General features: G+C 42.3%; 1 protein-coding gene across 9 annotated transcripts in view; it reads left to right on the top strand.

Moving 5' to 3' along the window:
* The first annotated feature begins 725 nt into the window (after positions 1–725).
* phldb1a (pleckstrin homology-like domain, family B, member 1a) overlaps positions 726–15,591 on the top strand; it is an 84,723-nt gene continuing 69,857 nt past the window's right edge. For 2 of the 9 annotated variants that reach the window (XM_036933348.1, XM_036933338.1), the window contains exon 1: positions 728–1,623. In XM_036933348.1, the coding sequence (XP_036789243.1) occupies positions 1,489–1,623 (135 nt within the window). In that variant the 5' untranslated portion in view covers positions 728–1,488. Of the gene's footprint in view, positions 1,624–8,538; positions 8,798–15,591 lie in introns of those variants that run through there. The other 7 variants (XM_036933344.1, XM_036933346.1, XM_036933345.1 and 4 more) reach the window with 7 other exon arrangements.

Below are 15,591 nucleotides of genomic sequence, written 5' to 3'. Positions count from 1 at the left end.
GCGGGGGGGAAAGTTTTACATGATTTGATATGGAATGGATGCGCAAGTGAACTTCAAGACCAGAGTTTAACGTAATCTGTTGGTTTGATCCAAATGTCTGATGTTCTGATTTCTTCCATTCAAATAAAGGTTATTTGTCACGTGCGCCGAATACAACAGGTGTAGTAGACCTTACAGTGAAATGCTTACTTACAGGCTCTAACCAACAGTGCAAAAAAGGTATTAGGTGAACAATGGGTAAGTAAAGAAATAAAAAGACAGTGGAGAAAAATAACAGTAGTGAGGCTACGTACAAGCACCGGTTAGTCTGGCCAATTGTGGGAGTATGTAGATATGGTTAAAGTGACTATGCATATATGATAAACAGAGTAGCTGTAGCGTAAAAGAGTGGTGGGTGGCGGGACACAATGCAGTTAGCCCGGTTAACCAATGGGCGGGGGCACTGGTTGGTCAGGCCAATTGAGTTAGTACACACAATGATTCAAATAATCCCAGTCATGGTGTATGTGTTGAACCTTTTTGAGGTGAAGCTTTGAGGGAGCTGTCCTGTCCCTGTCTACTGTTCACTAGGGCAACACCGTAGCAGAACGCTTTGCAAAAAGAAAGTGATTCTATTGGGCAAGTTCAGGTAGTACCTCCCGGTTTCACTCAATTTCTAAACATTTTCTCCCTACTGAACAGGCGGTCCCATGAGCTCAACCCGCCTCCACAGAGGATATTCGGGTCACTAGAGCAACAGGATGATCCCTCCACAGGGACAGGGCAAGTTCTGATTGAATCTGGGGGGGAAATACATTATTTTGCTTTTATTCCATCCCTTTTCTGTCGTAAGTGCATTTTATAAAGGGATTTCAGTGGCAGAGAATGAATGTCGAAATGATCTGTTTACTGCTCTGTACTTGAGAGAGTGTGTGTTTGAGAGAAAGTAAGGGATTAATGATTTGGCTTCCCTGACCAGCTTTCGTAGCGTGTGTGATGGAGACACACGATCAGGAATACGTAGAGAGCTGAAAACAGTCAGGAGGATTGGAGGGTGAGTTGAGTTGAATGCATATAGCTAAATCAAAGCAGGATATTACAACTCTAATGAGAGAAAGGCAGACTTCTTATAGCTAGGGAGTGTTTTCCATGCGCCTCACACACACACACTAATGCATGGAGTTAGTATCTGGAGAAGGTTAGAGAGGCAGCAACTTCCTTCTTTGAGTGCGTGGGACGAGAGAGCGGGTGTGTCGCCTTTTGGAAATTAATGGACGTACAGTTCAGTGTTTGGTGTGTGACGGACAGTGTCTCAGAGAGAGAGGTATGTCGGATGGTAGCCACAACCTTAGGGCTCTCCTGGAATAAAGTGTTCTCTGTTATTAGTTCTGAGGAAGAAGCTCTTTCTTTTGGACTATTGGCTTTCTTCCTCTGTATTTCTTATTGTGGCTGGGGTGTGACAGTCGTGGAGTGAACCTGTAAGGAAAATTAAAGGGGAGACACCTGGGGATGTATTGTGATTCTCAGTTGGATGATGGCACAAAGACAGAGATGATGATTATCCCAGGATACTGCAGTGACAGAGGAGAGGCTTTCTCCTCACACCCAGCACCCAGACTAAAGCTCAAGAGGGTCAGATTCAAGGTAAGTTATTTGTTTTTTATTTGGCATCACATTACGCAATGCAAGTTTATTTTGTTACTGATCACACAAATATTGTGTTTTATTGGGTATATACAGTAAAATATTTAATTTAGATATGATCCTCTGTATGCTAGATACACTGATGTGCAGATGCAGCTGTACTAGTAGGCATACTTTAAAATTAAAAACACATTGATAATTTCTCCCTGATTTTATTTTTATTCATTTAGCTTAGGTTTATTTCAACATCTTGGAGAAAGCAGAAAAAGCAGAAACACAGTGCCATTAACAGTATTCCCACCCGTTGACTTTTTCACATTTTTCTGGTACAGACTGAATTTAAAACATATGGATTATATTGGATAATTTGATGATCATTGGCCTACACATAATACCCCATGATGTCAAAGTGGAATTATGTTTTTCAACATCTTTTACAAATTTAAAAATGTAAAGCTCATGTCCTGTATCAATAATTATTCAACCCCTTTGTTATGGCAAGCCTAAATAAGTTCAGTAGTAAAAATGTGCTTCACAATTCACATTAAAGTTGTATGGACTCACACTGTGTGCAATAATAGTGTTCGTGATTTTTGAATAACTACCTGATCTTTGTATCCCAAACATACAATTATCTGTAAGGTCCCTCAGTCGAACAGTGAATTTCAAACAGATTCATTCACAAAGACCAGGGAGGTTCTCCAATACCTCGCAATGAAGGGCACCTATTGGTACAGGGGTAAAACTAAATAAGCGGACATTGAATATCCTTTGAGCATGGTGGATGTTGTATTAATACACCCAGTCACTACAGGGATTTCACCATGAGGCCAATGGTGACTTTAAAACAGTTATAGAGTTTAATGGCTGTGATAGAATGAGTTACTCCACAATACTAACTTAATTAACAGAGTGAAAAGCAGGAAGCTTGTACAGAATTAAAATATTCCAAAAGATGCATTCTGTTGGCAGCAAGGCACTAAAGTAATACTGCCCCCCTAAAAAGTAACTTTTTGTCCTGAATATAAAGTGTTATGTTTAGGGCAAATTCAATACAACACATTACTGAGTACCGCTCTCCATATTTTCAAGCATAGTGGTGGCTGCATCATGTTATGGGTATGCTTGTAATCGTTAAGGACTGGGGAGTTTTTCAGGATAAGAAAGAAACAGAATGGAGCTAAGCACAGCCAAAATCCTATGGAAATACCTGGATCAGTCTGCTGTCCACCAGACACTGGGAAATGAATTCACCTTTCAGCAGGACAATCACCTAAACAAAAAGCCAAATCTACTCTGGAGTTGCTTACCAAGAAGACAGTAAATGTTCCTGAGTGGCAGAGTTATAGTTTTGACTTAAATCTATTTGAAAATCTATGGCAAGACCTGGAAATAGTTGTCTAGCAATGATAAACAACCAATTTTAGAGCTTGAAGAATTTTGAAAAGAATAATGGGCAAATGTTGCACAATCCAGGTGTGTTAAGCGCTTAGACTTACCGAGAGAGACTCACAGCTGTAATTGCTGCCAAAAGTTATTCTACAAAGTATTGACTCAAGGGTGTACTTATATAAATTATATATTTCTGTATTTCATTTCCAATACATTTTCAAACATTTCTCTGAACATGTTTTCATTTATTCATTATGGGGTGTTGTGTGTCGATGGGTAAGATGTTTTATTTTTTTAATCAGTTTTGAATTCAAGCTGTAAAACATGTCGAATAAGTCAAGCGGTATGAATACATTCTGAAGGCACTGTACATAAAATGCAATGTCATAAATATAAAACACAAGTAAAAAGATATGTTCAGCCTAACTTTAAGGGCAGTGCATCATCAGTAAGTCATAAACAACAAATTAGCATACCAGTAAATCAATGGGTTGAGTTAAATGCGGAAGACACATTTCAGTTGAATACATTGTTGAACAACGGACTAGGTATCCCCCTTCCCCTAAATATGCATATCAAATGTCTTAGGTCATAGAGAGTGTAATTTGCATAGTTTGACAGCCCTAGCCAGAAAGACCGCTGGTGTGATGTGGCTTGTTACAATAGATGATGATTGCCTTAAACTCCTCAGATCATACTGTCTCTGTGTAAGGGTTGGAAACTTGTGCATTGGACTTGTGTGGTCTGCTCTACAGAGATGGGAGTGAGTTGTAGGGAGTGCCAATGATGCGGCAGAAGAACTCGAAGTTCTGCTACAAACGTCATTGCCTGAGTCTCTTGGTCTTCATCCGTAATGATGAGGAGCTGCATTATAATTACAAGTCTGTTCAGCATCAGCTGGGTCCCCTCCATAACAGGTCTTTGTTGTCATTGCCTTCACTGCCCTGTACGGTGTACTTTCCAGCATGTACTCAAGTCCTCTCAGCTCAGGTATGTACAATGCCTTTCTTAGAAACCTTAGCAGGCAAAAAGGAATGAATGAGTTTTACAGGGGAGATATTTTTCCTGGCACGGATGTGACGTTCTTCTCTTGAGCGAGCAAAGTCCATTAAGTTCAAGAGGTCCATAAAGAGCTCATTTATAAAGTATTTCCTTCCCCTTCACTGGCTCTGGGTTCATCCCTCACTCCCTCTAGTCTACATAACAGACTCTGGCAGATTGGCACAGGGATGAGAAATAAGCATACAATATATAAGGCATAGCTACAGAATGGTTCAGCAAGGGGGAGAGTATATTTTGAGCAGTTTGGATATTAGGGTGTGTTTTCACAGGCAGCCCAATTCTAATCTTCTGCTACTATTTGGTATTTTGACCAATTAGATGCTGACCTGTTGCACCCTCTACAACCACTGTGGTGATTATTTGACCCTGCTGGTCATCTGTGAACATCTTGGCCATGTTCTGTTATAATCTCCACCCGGCACAGCCAGCAGAGGACTGGCCACCCCTCAGAGCCTGGTTCCTCTCTAGGTTTCTTCCTAGGTTCTGGCCTTTCTACTGAGTTTTTCCTAGCCACCGTGCTTCTACATCTGCATTGCTTGCTGTTTGGGATTTTAGGCTGGGTTTCTGTACAGAACTTTGTGACATCAGCTGATGTTAAAAGGGCTTTATAAATACATTTGATTGATTGATAGATCACATATTTTGCTAATAATTAAACAATAGATCAGAATTGGGCTGCCTGTGTAAATGCATCCTTAGTGAACTTGAACCTGTTCTCCGTTTGAAGCAGGATTGGCAGAGGGACTGCACTTCATTGTTTTAGTCGCAAGGGGGCACTAGTATAACATTCCTCCCAGGCATACCCTCGCTCCTGTGTGTTGTTCTGAAGGCAATCAAGAAATCAGTCAGATGTCAGTCACACAAAAATGGTGATGCATTGATGGTTTTTACAAGTCCTATGCTTTAAAATCGATGAATTAATGAGTGTGCTCTTTCAGTCACTGAACAATGGCGCCAAGGGTAATATCTTTGATAAATCCTTGTGTGTTGGTTCATACCGGTCATATGCTGTTGGTAAATTCCACTCCTCTGGACGGACTGGACCTCATCCCCTCCCCACCCCACTCCCCCAATGTAGTGCTAATTAGCTCTCTTTGTGAATTGATCAAAAAATTCCAATCATCTTAGAACAACTACCCCCTCCATTAGCCTGCCTACCTTTCATGTTCTTAATGAGAGCTTTCATCTAATTATTCCCTGTGGCCGTACATTGGAAGTTAGGGAGCTTAACTTTGACTGCATGGGAAAGGAGGTAAAGGGCTTCCTGCTCTTATAATACAGTAGAACTTTATTGTCAATTTGTGACCTTACCCCATCCGTTAAGACATGGTGAGACTGCAGTGTTTCCTGGGAAATGCAGTATTGTAATGTGTGGCTAGTTATGGTGATTGTTTTGGTATCAGACAATGAAGTTCCTATGGTGCATTTTGAGACACTTTCTCCCATTCCTTGTTTTTGGATGTTAACCGGTGGGCTATGTATCCATTTAGGATGCAGGGTGTCATGCTGGGTACGCAGTAGTGACCACATATTGTTAGAACTACTGGCTACTAGATTAACTGCTACTGTCTACAGCTCATTCACATAAAATATGCAGACAATTTCAAAAACACTTCAGACTACGTGATGGGATACTTGTTGTAACACATCCGAAGTTGCACTTCTCTCATGTCTGTCTGGGTTATAAACCACATGGTTATTGAGTGTTGATGGTCAGCTTCGGTGCGTTCATAAAAATATTCAGACCCCTTGACTTTTTCCACATTCTGTTACGTTACAGCCTAATTATAAAATTGATAAAATTATTTTTTTCCCATCATCAATCTACACATAATAACTGAAAATGACAAAGCAAAAACCTATATTTATTTTTGCGAATTTATAAAAAAAGAAAAAAATTAAACATCACATTTACATAAGTATTTAGACCCGTAACTTAGTACTTTGTTGAAGCACCTTCGGCAGCGATTACTGCCCTGAGTCTTCTTGGGTATGACGCTAAAAGCTTGGCACACCTGTATTTAGGGAGTTTCTCCCATTCTTCTCTGCAGATCCTCTCAAGTTCTGTCAGGTTGGATGGGGAGCATTGCTGCACAGCTATTTTCAGGTCTCTCCAGAGATGTTTTGTCGGGATCAAGTCCAGGCTCTGGCTGGGCCACTGAAGGACATTCAGAGATTTGTCCCGAAGCCACTTCTGCGTTGTCTTGGCTGTGTGCTTAGGGTCATTGTCCTGTTGGAAGGCTAACCTTCGCCCCAGTCTGAGGTCCTGAGTGCTCTGGAGCAAGTTTTCATCAAGGATCTCTCTGTACTTTGCGCCGTTCATCTTTCCCTCGATCCTGACTTGTCTCCCAGTCCCTGCCACTGAAAAATATCCCCACAGCATGATGCTGCCTCAACCATGCTTCACCGTAAGGATGGTGCAAAGTTTCCTCCAGACGTTTGGCATTCAAGCCAAATAGTTCAATCTTGGTTTCATCAGACCAGAGAATATTGGGCATCATGTGCCTTTTTCTGAGGAGTGGCTTCCATCTGGCCAATATCATAAATGCCTGATTTGGTTGAGTGCTGCAGAGATGGTTGTCCTACGGGAAGGTTCTCCCATCTCCACAGAGGAACTCTGGAGCTCTGTCAGAGGGACCATCGGGTTCTTGGTCACCTCCCTGACCAAGGCCCTTCTCCTCCGTTGCTCAGTTTGGCCGGGCGGCCAGCTCTAGGAATAGTCTTGGTTGGTTCCAAACTTCTTCTATTTAAGAATGATGGAGGCTACTGTTCTTGGGGACCTTCAATACTGCAGAAATGTTTTGGTACCCTTTCCCAGATCTGTGCCTCGACACAATCCCGTCTCTGAGCTCTACTGACAATTCCTTCGACCTCATGGCTTGGCTTTTTCTCTGACATGCACTATCGACTGTGGGACCATATAAAGACGTGCCTTTCCAAACCATGTCCAGTCAATTGAATTTTCCACAGGTGGACTCCAATCAAGTTGTAGAAACATCTCAAGGATGATCAATAGAAACTGGATGCACCTGAGCTCAATTTCGAGTCTCATAGCAAAAGGTCTGAATACTTATGTAAATAAGGTATTTCTGTTTTTTATATATTTAATACATTTGCAAAAATGTTTAAACGGGTTTCACTTTGTTATTATGGGGTATTGTGTTTTGATTAATGAGGGATTTTTATTTATTTAATCCACTTCAGAATAAGGCTGTAACGTAATAAAATGTGGAAAAAGGGAATGGGTCTGAATACTTTCCGAATGCACTGTACATTTCCCTGCCACCAATAACAATAATTCTGGGTAATTAATTGCTGTCTGTGAGTGGAAGATGTTTATAAAGTTAATTTATTTACAATTCACCCCCAGATTTAGTAATGTAGTATACTCCACGCACATTACAGACATAGGAGGGAGAAAGGCCCATAACCCAGTAGAAGGGGTAGAGGGAATGTTTGTGTTTTATTTGTGGCAAAACCAGCATGACGCACCACAGAACTGAACCAAACCCAGGACAGCAGGAACCAATTACGGCGTCCTAGGCAACATGTCCAAGAGAAACAGGAGTCTACAATTTCCATCTCTGAGGGAAAAAATGTGAAAATCTCCACTGCTGCGTTAACTATATTTTCCGTACTGTCGTTCTCTCCAAGGCTGTCTAAATTTAAGAGCACACCGTTTCTCATTCACATATGTCACAAAGTTACTTTGTTAACCATTCCAAAATTGTTTTCATAATCTTTTGGGGTTATTCTGGTTGTGTTGTGGTCATGGTTTAGTCTCAGGAGCCGCCTGGTCTCGCGACCTTACATTAATGGTTCGCAACACGGATATCGAACCATTAATGTAAGCTTGCGGCATCAGGCGGCTCGCGAGGCTAGTTACGGTTGGTGTGTTTTGTAAATTATGTTTCCTTTCCCGATATTACCATATACATTCCTTCCTAAATTAGATATTACAAAGAGGGATGGAGAACTCTCCTGACAGAAGGAGAGAGAATCTGTCAAACAGCTCAAATTAACCCAGATTATGCCAAACGAGGTGCACATTGCTATATTGTTATAGTCATTAGGAGAAACCCATGACTATATGACTCTGGAACCCTGTGACGGCACAAATCAAACTGTCTTATCTGAGTGTGTCAATGTGTTGTCTCATCCTCAGTTAAATGTCTCTCTCTCTCTCTCTCTCTCTCTGGTCCAGGGGTCCGAACAAGTGGGCTACCGCTCCGCTAGAGAATAAATAACAGCCTTGTGTTAGCTCAGAGAGGGAGCGGGAGAGAGAAGGGAGGTGGGAGAGCGAGAGAAGGTAGAGAGAGAGAGAGCAAGAAAAGGAGTAGAAAGAAAGGGTGGGTGGATGCAAATGGTAAAAAAAAGAAAAGAGAGATGGGGAGGGAAAGAGTGGTTGTAAGAAAAGGGAGGGATAGAGGGTGGGAGCAGGGAGGGAGAGATATGTAAAGAGGCTGGCTGTCTCTTTCCCATCCTCTGTCTGACAGTCTGTACAATGTGTTAATCTCTAACCACTTTTAGAATGTGTAAACTAAAGTGAACTCTTCACTGGAGAGACAGCATAACAAAAACAATCAGGATACGTCTTCCTAAGGATATCACCAGCTAGGACATTTCTCTTCTCTCTCTCTCATGCAATGTTGGAATCATGCCTTGTCTCTGAAAACTATTTGATTTGACCATTTCTATAACAAAACTCTTCTGAGACCAGGTAATTATATTTTCATTCTATTTGCTGTGTTTGTGTAAGGAGGTATTAAATGCACACTGAATGTACAGCCCTTTTGCCCTCAGAACAGCCTCCATTCGTTAGGGCATGGACTTTTCAAGGTGTCGAAAGCATTCCTCAGGGATGCTGGCCCATGTTGACTCCAATGCTTCCCACAGTTGTGTCAAGTTGGCTGGATGACCTTTGGGTGGTGGACCATTCTTGATAGACACGGGAAACTGTCAAGCGTGAAAAACCCATTAGCGTTGCAGTTCTTGACACACTCAAACTGATGCGCATGCACCTACTACCATACCCTGTTCAAAGGCACTTGCATCCTTTGTCTTGCCCATTCACCCTCTGAATGGCACACACACATTCCATATCTCAATTGCCTCAATCCTTATTTTGCCTGTCACCTCCCCTTCATCTACACTGATTGAAGTGGATTTAACAGGTGACACCAATAAGGGATCATCGCTTTCACCTGGTCAGTCTATGTAATGGAAAGAACAGGTGTCCTAATGTTTTGTACACTCCGTGCAACCTGTCTTTCAGTGCTTGTAAGCATCAAAAGGGTATTTTTCCCCTTAGTTTGCTATCTTACAGCAGAATGAGTTTATGAGTGAGATTGAGATTGAGGGGAAAAAATTAGGAAAAATGTAAAGAGAGAAAGTGTCGGGAAATGGAAAAACTTAGGAGGGAAATGTCATATTTACTCATCACTGGATACAAGCAGTAGATCATGCATACTTTTGGTTAGTCACACATAGAGGAAAGGGTAGAAATGGCGATACTAGACAGCACGCTATACTAATATTGCAGTGTGTAATGCAGAGGGAGCAGAGCTGGGATAGAGTGGTGGCTTTGTCTTACCTCAAGCAGAAGGATAATGGATCTATTGTACCAGTGTGTGTCAGGGGTCCTAGTCTCACATGGCCCACTTATTCCTGCACTGTGTGTGTGTGTGCTGACCATCACAGTAGGAGTAGACCACAGAGCTCCACCAATTGAGCGCTCATATTTATAATTGTGGAAGATCAACCAGGAATGTCTGGTGGCATTGACATTTCTGAAACTCTGAATGCTCAGATCAGATGTATGGTGCGATTATAGTATGAGTGCCATGTTTGTGCTAGTCCAAGTTACACATGTGCACTATAATAGCCAAGAAACACAGCTGTTGAACTCTCATGGCCGGATATTGGTGGAGGACTAGAGAGCACAGGTGTGTGTGTGTGTGCGTGCCTCCGTGTATGTGTAAGTAAGCCAATGTGATTCTGGGCCAAACCCAGCAGGCTCAGTGAATGGAGGCTTTCATGTGTGGGAGATCAAGCTGCTTCATTGGCACTTCGGTAATTTGCTGCAGCTTTAAATTCTTGAATCATCACATTTGAGTGTGTAGTGAGTGTGCAATGTTATTTTAGTAAAATGCTGAAAAATAAGAACTTGTCTTTCTGAACTGCTGTGCTCCCACCATTGGGACAGAATCACTACGTGTGGATTAGAAGCCATATGTATTGTAAAAAGTTGAAGTGTGTGTTTGTTCATTTTTTTGTGTGTGTGTTCATGAATTCCACCAGAGAGAAACAGCATAAGAGAAAGAGAGATGAGGGCTGGAGTCACTGTTGGAAACATTACACCTACTTTACCCGGGTGAATGTGATGTGATGTGTCTTGTTTTGTGAGAGCTATTTTGCATGTAGTAGTAGATCATTGAACTTGGGTATAAATTGGCAGAGTGTAAAGACATCTAGCGAGTTCGTAAGATGATGTTGCCTATTCAGTGATGGTACAGTGGTTGCGATGGTGAAATTTAAACAAATACATTTTCACACATTTTTTCCACTTCTCACAACTTCTTGTTTATTCACTGAATAGAAACTTGCCTGAAGCTAATTGAATTGAAGCAGCTGGATTATGGGTTTCAGTGGCGAAGCAGGAGAACTGTAGTCATCTGAATGTGCTCCAGTTTAGGTGGAAATAACAACTGCTCTTGGCCAAGTCTGTCTCCATTTAGTACTCACTAAGTCACTGCTCACCGCTGTCTAGAAATATAACCAGGTGTGCAATCCTTATAGTAGCTGTGTTGGGTTGGGAATATAAAATACACTGAGTATACAAAACATTAAGAACACATGCTCTTTCCATGACAGACTGATCAGGTGAATGATCCCATATTGATGTCAATTCATAAATCCACTTCAAATGGTGTAGATGAAGTGGAGGAGACAAGTTAAAGAAGGATTTTAAGTCTTGAGACAATTGAGAAATGTATGTGTGTCATTCAGAGGGTGAATGGGCAACTCATTATTAGGAAGGTGTTCCTAATGTTTGGTATACTCGGTGTACAGCATATTTTTTTATTGATTCTAAATGGTTTTCTTTTCATTGTTTCTCAATGGCTATCTGGAGACAGCTGAGTTAATGTTCATGAATGTGTTCCCTGTTTACGCTTGATCCAACCACAACTCCCATCCCACCTGTGTTCCCCGGACCCCTACCTTCCCAGACTCAGTGAGAGTGTGCATGCTTAAGTGCTTTAATGCTGACTCTATTCACAGTATGCCTCATAATCTCCAAAGTGAAAAGAGCTCTCACTGCCAAAGGAAAGTGACTGGAACATGTGGAGCCCTCTGAATCTGTGGATAGGAAAAGCGAAGCGTGACAACATAATACACAACGAAACATTTGGAACCCAAAAATGTGCAACAGTAGAATAATGTGTTCCCAATGTTCTACCATCCCATTTCCCCCTGTCCAAGCCTTCCTTTGAACAAACACACATTCCATCATGCGCCATTGCCAGGGAGGCAACTGGCCTTCTCACATACTTGCACATAAACATGGACACACACACACACACACACACACACACACACACACACTGGCCGAGAAGAACATGTTGTGTTGCCAGAGAAAGACTGACTCATCCCCAGTATAAGTGTAGCTTCCAGACCCGAGGCTATGAGGCTATGGTATTCAGACACACTGGCACACCATGCAGTGGGGCAACCATACTTTTTCACGGAAGCAGACCTGGGTTCAAATTCTATTTGAAATCGTTCAAATACTTTGAGCGTTTTCTCTAGCGGGTCTGGAATGCCTGCAGATGGTCTGGGTTTACAGTTTTGGATCTCTTGTATTGGTCAACTAAGTCAGGCAAGCTCGAACAAGTGTTGGGAATTGTTTCAAATAGTGTTTGAACCCAGGTCTGAACTGAGGAGAAGTGTGGTCACGCGAGGACATGCTATCCTCTACTGATAATGTGCCCCAGACCCAGACTTTATGGTGAGCATTTGTGGTGGGAAAAGCTGGAATCTCAGAGACTGATCTTATACCCAACACTTTGAATTAAGATCCAGAGGTCTCCAAGGAGTCAGTAATAATAGATTGGAATTTTTGATTGGTAACTTTGAACTATAAAATATAGGGCTGGACTACTGCATTTGGGACTCAGCTAATTTACTGCATTTCAACAACTTTTGCAACGTTGCAGAGAGGAAAAATGTGCAGTTTTATAATCCTATTTTGTTAAGAGGCTAAAAGAAGATTTTGCAGTTTAAAAGATAATGTCCTACTATTCTACACATACCATGAGGCTGACAGAAAAATGTGCAGTTTCAAGAATAATTTCCTGCAATTCTACACATTTTGCTATCATATGCTGTCTGGGGTAGGGCTGTGACGATTATGGAATTTTGGGTAACGATTAATTGTCATGCAAATGGCCTCGGTTATTGTCATATTTTACATTTTTGTTGAAAAACATTTTAAGATTGTAATGCATCATAATGCATCTTTTGAAAATGAGCTATGACATACCTAATGAATAAAACACTGCTTCGGTGACACCCCTGTCTCCAAAACAAATGATGAATGAACACTTGGAACTTTTGGAAATTAAACCTTTCTTCCCAACCGCGCCGTTCTGCTCTTAAAATGATTACCAATTTCCCACTTCCTGGCTATTGGATAAACTACTGTATATCTACTTGAATATAACATTGAAGCCCCCCCTTCTCCTAAAATGAATGTATTAAGATGATTATGTAGATTTTTGGGGGGTTCACAGTTATTGTCCATAATTGCTGGTTAAATTATTTTATGATCTCCCGAGTGGCGCTGTGGTCTAAGGCACTGCATCGTAGTGCTAGAGGCGTCACTACAGATCCGGATTCGATCCCGTATCGCCGCCGGCCGCGACCGGGAGACCCATGAGGAGGCCCAGCATCGTCCAGGTTAAGGGAGGATTTGGCAGGCTGGGATCTCCTTGTCCCTTCGCTCTCTAGCGACTCCTTGTGGCGGCCGGGTGCATGTGCGCTGACTTCGGTCACCAGCTGTACGGTGTTTCCATCGACACATTGGAACGGCTGGTTTTCGGTTTAAGCAAGCAGTGTGTCAAGAAGTAGTGTGGCTTGGCGGGGTTGTGTTCCAGAGGATGTATGGCTGCCAACCTTCACCTCTCCCGAGTCCGTACGGGAGTTGCAGCGATGGGACAAGATTGTAACTACCAATTTGGATATCACGAAATTGTGGAGAAAAAGGGTTTAAAAGTACCAAACAAATAAAATGTAATAAAAATGCATTTGTAAAGTTATTTGACAATAATTGTGCTAGCCCTAATCTGAGGGAATGGGTCACATGCCCTGCATGCCCGTTCGGTAATCTGGCCCTGATAACATGTCTTTGAATTCTTCTTTTGGGACTTTGAACCTCTTATGAAAGTTCCGTATCAAATGAACATAGTACTCCTTCTACAGTACTTACAGTGGGGAGAACACGTATTTGATACACTGCCGATTTTGCAGGTTTTCCTACTTCCAAAGCATGTAGAGGTCTGTCATTTTTATCATAGGTACACTTCAACTGTGAGAGACGGAATCTAAAACAAAAATCCAGAAAATCATATTGTATGATTTTTAAGTAATACATTTGCATTTTATTGCAAGACATAAGTATTTGATCACCTACCAACCAGTAAGAATTCCGGCTCTCACAGACCTGTTAGTTTTCCTTTAAGAAGCCCTCCTGTTCTCCACTCATTACCTGTATTAACTGCACCTGTTTGAACTCGTTACCTGTATAAAAGACAACCGTCCACACACTCAATCAAACACACTCCAACCTCTCCACAATGGCCAACACCAGAGAGATGTGGAAGGACATCAGGGCTAAAATTGTAGACCTGCACAAGGCTGGGATGGGCTACAGGACAATAGGCAAGCAGCTTAGTGAGAAGGCAACAACTGTTGGCGCAATTATTAGAAAATGGAAGAAGTTCAAGATGACGGTCAATCCCCCTCAGTCTGGGGCTCCGTGCAAGATCTCACCTCGTGGGGCATCAATGATCATGAGGAAGGTGAGGGATCAGCCCAGAACTACACGGCAGGACCTGGTCAATGACCTGAAGAGAGCTGGGACCACAGTCTCAAAGAATACCATTAGTAACACATTACGCCGTCATGGATTAAAATCCTGCAGCGCACGCAAGGTCCCCCTGCTCAAGCCAGCGCATGTCCAGGCCTGTCTGAAGTTTGCCAATGACCATCTGGAAGATCCAGAGGAGGAATGGGAGAAGATGATGTGGTCTGATGAGACAAAATTAGAGCTTTTTGGTCTAAACTCCACTCACCGTGTTTGGAGGAAGAAGAAGGATGAGTACAACCCCAAGAACACCATCCCAACCGTGAAGCACGGAGGTGGAAACCTCATTCTTTGGGGATGCTTTTCTGCAAAGGGGACAGGACGACTGCACCGTATTGAGGGGAGGATGGAGGGGGCCATATATCGCGAGATCTTGACCAACAACCGTTCCATCAGTAAGAGCATTGAAGATGGGTCATGGCTGCAGCATGTCAACGACCCGAAACACACAGCCAGGGCAACTAAGGAGTTGCTCCGTAAGAAGCATCTCAAGGTCCTGGAGTGGCCTAGCCAGTCTCCAGACCTGAACCCAATAGAAAATCTTTGGAGGGAGCTGAAAGCCCGTATTGCCCAGCAACAGCCCCGAAACCTGAAAGATCTGGAGAAGGTCTGTACGGACGAGTGGGCCAAAATCCCTGCTACAGTGTGTGCAAACCTGGTCAAGAACTACAGGAAACGTATGATCTCTGTAATTGCAAACAAAGGTTTCTGTACCAAATATTAAGTTATGCTTTTCTGATGTATCAAATACTTATGTCATGCAATAAAATGCAAATTAATCAAATTAATACAATGTGATTTTCTGGATTTTTGTCTCTCACAGTTGAAGTGTACCTATGAAAAACAATTACAGACCTCTCATGCTTTGTAAGTAGGAAAACCTGCAAAATCGGCAGTGTATCAACTACTGGTTCTCCCCACTGTATCTATCTCTAAGTTCCACCTCTTTAATAGCTAAGCTGTACTCCCACTATTTAACATACTAGACATATCTATAAAAATCCCCATAGATGTTAATTGCAGACTGAAGGTGGATGTTTAGTGAAAGGTTTCTCGAGGTCCAGCTGGAGCATCCACTTCACCATTCCCAAGAGACTTCCATGTCCCTGGGTTGGCTCACAGGAAACAGCCCTGCTCTCTAGGCCGGATCCTGGAGGAATCCATTCCATCTGGTTACTTGGTTGTCTGCCTTTATTTGTTTATGTTTTTATGATCCATCATCTGTACTCCATTTGTTACATCACTCCTTTGGGCTTGACCATGGGAAAAGACATGAGAGATCAGAGATAGTGGACTCTCTCTCTCTCTGATTGTTCCTGAGGGACATCACAACAACAGGCTCATACATTCTCTCACATCCTATGGAAAGA

The sequence above is a fragment of the Oncorhynchus mykiss genome, chromosome 10 (assembly GCF_013265735.2).
Source record: "Oncorhynchus mykiss isolate Arlee chromosome 10, USDA_OmykA_1.1, whole genome shotgun sequence".
In the NCBI taxonomy this organism is placed as follows: Eukaryota; Metazoa; Chordata; class Actinopteri; order Salmoniformes; family Salmonidae; genus Oncorhynchus; species Oncorhynchus mykiss.
This window is presented reverse-complemented; position numbering and strand designations above follow the sequence as displayed.